Source organism: Drosophila yakuba, chromosome X (assembly GCF_016746365.2).
Source record: "Drosophila yakuba strain Tai18E2 chromosome X, Prin_Dyak_Tai18E2_2.1, whole genome shotgun sequence".
Taxonomy (NCBI): domain Eukaryota; kingdom Metazoa; phylum Arthropoda; class Insecta; order Diptera; family Drosophilidae; genus Drosophila; species Drosophila yakuba.
The window spans coordinates 14,038,088-14,048,480 of NC_052526.2; the positions used below are offsets into that span (position 1 = coordinate 14,038,088).

The following is a 10,393-nucleotide window of genomic DNA, read 5'->3' on the forward strand; positions in this document are numbered from 1 at the left end:
ATCGCTTTTCAGTTATTTTGCCACTATAAATAGCAGTATTTTGATCAGAACTTTCGAAATATTGGTCCAATCATGGAATGTCATACCTCGTTGAGTTCGTTATTAAATATCCAATCGAACTGTATTCAAAAATGAAAGTTGAATTTAAAAAATTTTTGTTTTCAATTTTTGACCATGATTTTTGAATGTTTGTCGAAAATCATGTTTCTGCCACTATAAATATCAGTATTTTGAGCAGAACTTTCGAAATATATCTCCAAATATGGAATACCTCGTTGAGTTGGTAATTAAATTTCAAATCGAATACATTTTCATTTATTTTACTAGCGAATGCTAGCGAGTTTTAAGCATTCTGTGCATTTTGGTCGAAATCGGCACTAGGTTTTAACGGCTTAAAATGCAATCTGAAGGGGGGGATGGGAAGGGGGAAAGGGGGAAGGTGGTAAAGGGGGTAAAGGGCATGGCAATGATGAAGCTGGCAGAGTGCAGAGGCAGCCAATACGGTTGCATTTAATTGACCAGAAAAACAGCAAAAGAGCTGCGGGGTCAGCCTAATTGAAATTTCATGTTGCAAAAGTAAGTGGGAGGCGTCGGCGGGGGGTGGGGCTTTGGAAATCAATTGGGGCAAGTGTGAGCTGCCCTTTTGCCGCGATTTGCTATCAAGTGGAGAAGAAATCGCTCAGCTTGGCCATCGCAAAAATGAACCCAAATAAAGAGCGCTTTAATTGCAATCAATAGAGTTCTTTAAATATTATTCAAAACCCAGTCGGCCGTGGATTCAATGTCAAATGTCAAGTTCTTGAAGGCAAAAGTTTGGCACTCCAAAAAAGCAGTATAACTTGAACTGAGACGGCATTCGGTTAGATCATCCGTTCTTTCAACTAAATTCGAGTTTTTTGAGAGAAATAGTTATAAATCGGGAAAGGTATGGCCCACATGGAGTACAATCGTCGCGATGCCCAGGCAGAAGGATTGGAACTTGGTGGTGGTGGCGATGCGGACAACAGTGCACGGATGCGACGCACCACCGCACCACCGATGTCGGCGGTGCAGCCGCTGCTGATGGAGCCACCACTGCCAGCTGCCCGTGCCATGAGATCATCCAACCAGCAGCAGCAGCAGGCAGTTGCTCGGGATGCGTTGGCCAGTCCAGAGGAAAGATGTGTGAGATCGGAGTTGGTTCCATGCAGACAAGTGCCAGTCCATGGACGACCCAATCAGCTGGTGCGCTTCTGCCTGCGGGTGGGCTACAATGCGCTGCTGTATCCGTACGAGATGGCCAAGGTGCTCATCCAACTGGGCCATGAGCCGCTCCAGGCGCGACCCTTTCAACTGCGGCTGTTCCAGCGGCGGCCACGCCTCTTTCTGCCCAGTGTCCATCGGTATGTGCAGCACATCCAGCAAATGGATGGCTTCACTGGCATATATCGTGGACTGACCGCTCGCCTGGCCGCCAGCATAGTGGACTATTTACTGGGTGACCTACTGCTGGCTGTCCTGCACTTTGCCCCCTACAAGCGAGGACCCAGACAGGGATTGGGCCTCAAGGAGCTGTGCTGGAATCTCACGAGGGACAGCGTGCGTCTGGCCACCGCAGTGGCCATATCGCATCCCTTTTACGTGGTCATGGTGCGTCAGATAGCCCAGTTCGTTGGTCGCGAACGCGTCTACGAGGGACTCCTTGGCAGCCTGATGGCGGTGGCCCAACAGCAGGGCTGTGCTGGACTCTTTGCGGGCATGGTGCCACGCCTACTGGGCGAGTGGAGCGTCCTGGTGGTGACGAGCGCCCTGAGTCACCTTTGCCGTCGTCTCCTGCCGATGAGCCACACCCAGCAGCAGTACAATGCCGTCGTCATCCAGATGCTGGCCAGCCTGGTGGTGTATCCATTGGAGGTCACATCCGCCTGCATGGCTGGTGCCGGAGCACCACTGGCCGCCTGTGAGCCGCCAAACATGCCGCTCTACAACCACTGGGTCGACTGCCTCACGGATCTCTATGCCCGCGGTGGCCAAAACCGTGGAGCCGTGCTCTTCTGGCGCTCAGTGCCCAGGATCCAGTTGCTGCGCCACAAGGATGCACTCACTGCCAGGACGGGTTAGGTGAATGTGGAGGAGAAACTGTAAATAGGTGGGAAATGAGGAGTTCAGAGATGAGGAAGAATCAAGCAAAGTGGAGAGTTCAAGGCGAAGAATCGAATGTTGGAGCGGCGAAGAATAGATGATGATATGCAAGTAAATAGAATGAGTTATGAAGAAAAGATACATGGAAGACACTGAAGGATGGAAACTACAGGATAAAAGGATACTTTTGGAACTACAGGATAAAGGATACTTTTGGATGGTGAAGAAAATTAAAAGTTAATCAAATTAGCAGGGAAGCATGTGGAGTTGGAAGAATTGCAAAGAATTTTGTTTGAAGAACATTTAGTATGCAAAGCATAGTACAGAAGAGTCACGGAACTGGAAGATTGTGGATATGTGGATAGCGGAAGAAGTAAAGGCGATCATAGTGTAATAATCATGGGCTTGAAGTAATAATAAATGTAGTTTTAAGCCGTTGCACGTTTGCAATTTAGCGTATTATTAGGGCAACAGTCAACAAGGACAAAGTCAGCCGACATATTTGGCCCATGAAAAGGACTCAGAAGGATGATGGGCAAACGAGAAGACCCCCAGTTGAGTTGTAGATTTGCACATCCTCTTGTTGTTTTCGCATTCATAAGCTTGCAAAGCTGCAGGGTCGCTCTTTATATCTGTATCTTTTCACTGGGAATGCTGCTGTTGCTACTGTTGCTACTCTTGCCACTACTACTGCTGTTTCACCAAATGTCAGCAGAGATTAAGCGACTGAAATCCGGGCAGAATGGAACTAACCAAGGCCAGGACACATGTACGACATTCTATGTACTCCTTAACCCCCACCAACCCATATATACATATATTTATGTATGTATGTATGTATGTGGATAGTGTGCACATGCAGTGAGTGTGTACACCCACACAATGAGGCGTAACTGGCAGATGCACGTAATGAAAATATCAAAAATCTACAACGAAATGTGCCAACAGGATTTCAGTGGCCAGTGGCGTGCGGCAAGGGGGTTTGGCGATAAGTGGTGGAGAAAGGGGGGGGGGGGGAGAGAGAGGGGGGATTGCGATGGCTCAGACACAATTCAGTTTTGGTTCATTTGAATGCGACACATTTGCGGGCCACACTTCGGTGGGCAGAGGGTAGCATTCGGCACTCGCGTCCTTCGCAGGCAAAGTCAAAGCTCAAGTGTCAGTGGAGCCGAAAGTCACATTTCAAATATAGTAAGTTATAGTTGTTAAACCATTTGTTTATGCATTTCGCTTAAATAATCAGTTAATAAACCATTTTTTATGCTTTCTACTTAAGTAATCAGTTGATAAACCATTTTTTATGCTTTCTACTTAAGTAATCATTTGATAAACCATTTTTTATGCTTTCTACTTAAGTAATCAGTTGATAAACCATTTTTTTTGCCTTTCGCTTAACTAATCAGTTGTTATCCTTTTCATATCCTTTAAGCACATAGTAGCTGCAGTAGTTTAAATTCTTACTCTCAAGAGGTAAGTAACAAGAAATGCTGTAGATATCATGTACTGGGTATTTGCAAGTCCGTTGAAAATCGACAATCGATTACCTAAATGCCAGTTATGCTCGGTTGTTGCTGCTGCAAGTTGGTCAGGTTCATTTGGGCCAGAGAAATCAAGAGTCAAAAGTTGGACCTCCTACATCTTCCATAAACGTTGCAAAATTACTAGTTATTACATGAGCATGTGTGTGTGTGTGTGTGTGGTTTCTGTATGTCCTTGTGTGAGTGTCTATCTGTGTGACGATGACAGTGCAGTGGGTATAAGTCGTATCGTCTTAATAACCAAAAAAAGGCATCAGCCGTCAGCCTTTGCAGGACTACAAGGACTACGTGTCCTGCAACATTCACGCATGCCTGCATAGAGGCATACATATATACATATATATGTATATATAGATATATATATATAGATAGGGCTTCGTGTGTGTGTGGGGGCAACTGTTGAGCAGAACACGATTCTGTTGTTACTGTCGCCTGGCAAAATGCAATTAGACTAACGATGCAACACAATTTTGTCTTCAGCTTCATAAAGATGCGATGCCCGGGATAAAGGATGAAGGACGAAGGACGAAGGACGAAGGACAAAGGAGGCGGCACTATTGGGCGGCCAGTTGACATAGTCAGATGGTCAGTGGCAAATCGAGGGCTTGACATGGACTTCCTTGCAAGACAGTCTCAAATTCTAATAACAAGAGCATGAAATTAATTATGTAAAACCAAACTACCACAACCAAATGCTACTTTAGTTTTTTATACACGTTTTGTTTTCTTCATTAATCGAATATTAAATTGAATTTATAACTTTCCCTAAGTACAGTACATAAATTGCCAATTGTTTTCGCACAAACCTCGCACACTGAGCTGCAATTTCGTGTTTCAATTTTTGCTCATCTGTGTCTATGTCTCTATGTGTAGCGGAAATGCTGAACAAAGTCATGCATTTGCATGGATAACTTGGGGCTTTGTCTTGGGCTCAACTCGCAAAGCTGCTGGTTTCTGGGCACAGAAGTAATTGCCCAGAGTTCGGGCCTAATTAACATTAATATCGAGTCCATTATTAAGTCAATTATGAATTATTATTGCTATCAGATCAAATTAAAGCCACATCTGTATCCGTTTCCAAAACGATATGTATATGTACATATATATTTATATGTGAATGTGCATGTGGGCTGTGTTCTAAGGGCGGCAATAGGAAAATGAAAATTGAAGGGTAAATGTCATAATTAACACTAGCCACAAAGTGCCAATATGTATGGGTTATTCATTGTTATTAATAGTCCGATATGTTCCCCTAAATGCAATCTCTTTGCAATGACGCCTCTGATATGCCTAAACCCCACATAATGTTTCATTACAGAAAGGATATTAGTTGATTTAATGTATATATATTTCCTTGGAGTCCTTTTGTTTGAAATGTTTGAGATGTGATTTAAAGCGGTTTCAGGGCTGGGAACACGGTGTGTTCTCACTGCATTGACAGGAAGTGCCGGTGGGGAAGCACGCGTTTCCCGGCGGTTCACAAATATATTACGCATACGCCGCATCGGCTTCCGACTTCCGACAACAACAACAACAATGTCGTTTCAACGGCGGTTTCAATTTTATAACGTTAAACCAATTAACAGGTTTTGCACACAGACACACGCATTCATGAGGTGTTAATCGACGTCATTCTGATGTAAAACGCGATGAGAAGCAATATATATTTTATGGGTTGCGTAATTAACGGGCAACAACAATAACACACACTCACCCACACACACACTTACACACACACACACACGCAGGTTAATGAGGCTCCATTGATTATGCATACGCGTTTTGCGGGTGCGGAATGTGTGCGCTTGTGTGGGTGCATGGGAAGGGGGGTAGAAGTGAAAAGGGGGGAAGGGGGGAAGGGGGGCGAGTGGCGGCTTCCCACATCAAATTAAAATGTTACATATGCTAATGAAATCAGCCAAAATGATGAGCAATTATGAATAGCTTAATGGGATTGCCGATGACTGGCATTGGTTTCGCTTCCTCGATTTTCCTTTGTTTACTCAACTCGTCCTTTGAGTCCTTTTCCCCTTTGAGTTTGGCGATGGAGCGTATTTTTGCAATCAGCTCTTGCAAAGCTATTTACGTAATAAAGTATTAATTTCTATTATTTTAGGCTATTGTTTATGGACTCAATATAGGATTACTTCATGCTATTTTTGTATGTTTTAATGTATTATATTATTTCATGCTATTTTTGTATGTTTTAATGTATTATATTATTAATGCTATTGGTTGCAGATTAAATATATTGATGCTATTTTTTAAGCATTAAATATACTTTACTATTGTATGCTTTTTTTTAAGTATTAAATATATTACTATTATTTCTAGTTGATGTTATTTTTTATGGATTTAATATATTATATATAGATATTATTATATTATATTATTATTATATAGATATATAAATATATCATACTATTATATATTTTTTACTTTTTTTAAGGGTTTTAATATATTATACTATTTGATGCTACTTTTTAAGGATTAAATATATTATACTATTTTCTACTTTTTTTGGGGATTAAATATATTATACTGTTTGATGTTATTTTTTAAGGATAATATCATACTACTTTATACTTTTAAAGGATTTTATATATTATACTATTTGATGCTGTTTTGTAAGAATTTAATATGATTTAATATATTTACGATGTTTATTAAGGATTAATATATTATACTATTCTGTGCAATTTTTTAAGTATTTAATCTCCATTGAACTCAGTGTGTAGAGCGGTGTTTTTTTCAACTGCAGCATGTGAAATTATTCCGTTTGTTTGTCGTACGCACTTTCACCACTGATTCCACGCTTAAAGCAAATTTTTGGACATGCTGCTTTTTATGCGGGAGGGAGAGGGGTGGGGGGAGCAGGCAGGTGAGCAGCCAGGTGTAAATTACAAAACTTGTAAGATTTTCCCTGGCATTTCCTCTGCGGGCGGGTGGATGCTGATGATGATGATGGCACTCCCGACAATCCTGGCACGACTGTCGTCATAGCTGGCTGCCCCGGATCTCGACTCGAACGTAATGCCAACAATTACGCAGCTGAATATTTTATGAGCCAAGCAGATTAATATGAATATTTTATTATCATTTTAGATTCCTTATTTCCCTTCCAACGCACACCCCACCCCCTCCCCTGGCCAAAGAGCCAAAGAGCAAGGAGGCGTGGTCCGAAACCAAAAGGAAGGACCAAGGCAAAGTCAACTCGGAAATATGCTTTGTTTGGGTTTTCCTCTGTCAGGACATGCCGATCCAGATGGAGCTACTTGCAGTGTTATTACACATGCAGCCTGTTGCAATATTCCAGATTCCAAATTGAAGTATATGCAACATATATGCACAAGGTTTTCCTAAACTAATTGGAGGCTTCTCGAACTTAATTGTTTGAATCTTCTGGTTGTATCTTTTCTTCTGTGCCAACAAGCATACTGTAAGTTTAACTAATTTTATAGTTGTCTTAATTTTACTTATATTTTTTATAATATTCCACAAAGTATGTACAGTATTTAAGGACTACAGAGCATTAAATTTTCGACTTTCTCTTGAGGGAACTTAATTTTTAGCTGCCTTGGCTGACTTGCTTGATGCTGGCACAGTTTTTTGCACCTTGGCAGACGAAAATGTTTGTGCCGGCCCCTTGCCAATGGCAAACAAAAAAGTGTGCAAGGAAAACGAATAAATGAAAAACGCAGGAGTCGCAGGAGGAAAGGCGCCGGGGAAAATGTGGTGAGAACGGAATTTATGACCACGAGCCTTCAAAGGGCCAAGTTGCCTAAATGTTTTTTCTTCGCAGCGCCAGCTTCAGACAGCCAAATAAAAACGGGCCAAAACAAATTGTGGCCCAGAGTGCCGGCCTCGTCCTTCGTCCTTCGTCCCCTTCGCCATTTTTCCCCCCCATCCTTAATTCGCAGTCAAAACCAGAAAGCCACTTGGAAATGTGTAGGGTGCAAAAAATTAAAAAAAAAAAAAAATTCTAAAAAAAGTCGAAACATTTTCTTTCATTTGTTGCGTTTTAAATTTTCATGCGCAGCGAGTGTCGGCAATTACCAAGGCCTAAACTATATATACGTATGTACGAGTATATAGTTTTTGGGGTTTGGGGCGCCGGGAGGGAGGAAGGGAAGGCTGGCAAATAATAACGTCGTCATGTATAAATTGCCTGCCACGCCCACAGACGACTTGCCGGATTGGCGGGGGCATCTCTGATTTATGCAGCCCATAAAATTGCCTGGCGTGTAAAAAGTGGAGAAAGTCGAAGCTGAAGAAGTGCAGCAGCAGCCGCAGCAGCAGCAGCAACCGCATCTATTTTGCGGCAGGGAAATGGGAGGGGAAACAGTGCGAAGCGGGATCGCAGTCCGAATCCAAGTCTGAGATGGCTTAGCTCTGGGCTAAAAGGAGCTCAACGTGTTTCGGCTGCAGGCGCAGGATGTCTGTCAGCTCGGCAAAAGGGTTCACAGATTCCAGTTCCCAATCCCAGTGCCGTCTTGGTAAGCGAACTAGTTCCTCCAACTGAGAGGCAATATTCTGCAACTCAAAAAAGTGTAAGTCTACAAATTAATTGTGTTAAAGGCCAACATTTTTTATAACAATAACTATGGCATTCCTATGCCAGAATTAGCAAGCAATCGGTGGAGTCAATGGGGGAAAACAACACATATTGGACTCGTTTTCCGGAGTGTCTGTGAACCGGTTTCCACGCATCCTTGGCTGCAGTCCTGGCCTGTTGGTCACGTAGCTTAAATGGAGTCCCAGGAGGACTCAGGGACGGGAGCCGGGTACCGGGTACCGGAGAACCGGAGGCGTTCGCTCACGTTCATGTCGGTTGGCAGGCGGCATTATAATGCATTTCCTTCTTCTTTTTTCATTTTCAATTTTTTTTTTTTTGTGTGTGTGTGCAGCCCGTCTCTCCGGCTTTGGCTGGCACTCATTATGCGTTCGTCTTGAACTACGGACTACGAACTCGGGGCGAGGGATGCGGGATGCGGGAGGCAGGACTCCGGACTGACAGGTCCTGAATAGGCAACAGGCAGAAGGTCTCGTGCGATTTTTCCTTGGCCGCACAAGCCTGACTGCACTTCAATCAAAATCAAATATTACACCCGGCAAAAGGGGCAGGCAGGTGCCAGCACATACACTGCACAAAAAAAAAATGTACATAAGATTAAGAAAATATAAATTTTATTTAGCTCTTAAATAGACAACACTTAATAACGTTTTTGTAAATTGGAGTTTGAAAACTTGAGCGGTGAACTTGCGCTGCCCCCAAAAGTATGCTATGAAAATTGTTACGAAAACGTACTACTTGCGTTGCCCCCATAAGTATGCTATGGAAATTATTACGAAAACGTAAATGCGTTGCCGCCGAAAAGTATGCTATGCAAATTGTTTCAAAAACGTATACGACCCGTTGACGGATTTTCTGTTGCCAATTTCCAATGACTGGGCATTGCCACTCAATGCCCCATATGTGCGCCGGCTTTGGCCTTTGTTGTGTGCCCCAGACATGCAGACAGATACAGCTGGCCATGGCTTGATTACGCACGTTTATTACTGGAAAAGAAGCAGGAATTGGAAACCGGATCGGAGAATAGCATTCGCAACGGGGCATTGGGCGTTGGGTGTTCGACTATCGGCTTTGAGCCCTGTGCTTTGCCATTAATATGCGTTGTGTGGCCTGCAAATGCACAACATGATTACTTGTAAATCACCTGAATGCGATGAGGATTATGAATGGCAATGTGTGTCTGCTGTGTGTAGCTGTGGAGTTGTGGATTTGTGGAGCAACAAGTGCTGGAATTATTTATTTCTAATTAAAATTTGAACCGGTCGCGCCGCTGGCTCATGAATATTAATTTCGATTTCGATTGTAGGGCCGCAGCAAACAGTGCAAAAACTAAACAAGAATTACAACTAAATATTTATAACTCATTTTCAGCGCGATGCGCATACACAAAGATAAATAATAGACAAAGTTAAATAAAATGGATTTGCCAAAAGTGTGCGAGTGTATGTGTGTGTGTGTGTGGAGCATGAGAATACACAAAAATTAACTTGTATTTAAAATTTAATTAAAACTTTTGCTGTTATTTACATGTGCTGCTGCCCTTTTGCTCCGCCCATCGTTTTTTGCTAAAATGCAAAAACTGTCGCTGGAAGGCGTGGCCACTGTGTGTGTGTGTGTGTGTGTGTATGCAACTGAAAATGCAGCTAAAATGTGGCCAAAATCATAATGCATTACATATGCATGGCCATCGGCATTCCAATTTAATTGAAATATCGTGCACAATTTTTGGTTTATCGCATCACGAAGAAAAATTCAAATACAGTACATCGAGTAACAACTGCAGTGGCGAAAAACAAAAAAAAAAAAAAAAAGAAGCGGACGCATTTTATTATTTTGACCATGGCTAACTGGTTGTTGCGGTTTTCGCGTTTAGCATAATTAGTCCTTTGACCGCATTTCGTAAAATGCGGTTGATGCCTCAATGCCTCCCTTCCCCTTTTCCCCTATTTCCCCTATTTTCTCTATTTCCCCTATTTGCCCCAAGGCTGCTGCATCCGCAATAAATAATGGCAAAAATCAAGGAAATCAGGGAAATATCATGCACTTCCGTTGGGTTAATACCAAATAACTCAGATTCCAAGTTTTTCCCTAAGTATGGGATTCTATATGCTGGAAAATCTAAATCCCAAAAATTGTGTAGATTGTTAGCCTGGCTTTGCAG

The 10,393-nt window shown here is 42.6% G+C and overlaps 1 protein-coding gene across 1 annotated transcript; it reads left to right on the forward strand.

The window, feature by feature from the left end:
• The first annotated feature begins 814 nt into the window (after nucleotides 1–814).
• LOC6525401 (mitochondrial carrier homolog 2) lies at nucleotides 815–2,571 on the forward strand. Its single transcript, XM_002101200.4, has one exon. The coding sequence runs from the start codon at nucleotides 928–930 to the stop codon at nucleotides 2,098–2,100; it is 1,173 nt and encodes a 390-aa protein (XP_002101236.1). The 5' UTR covers nucleotides 815–927; the 3' UTR covers nucleotides 2,101–2,571.
• The last annotated feature ends 7,822 nt before the right edge of the window (nucleotides 2,572–10,393 follow it).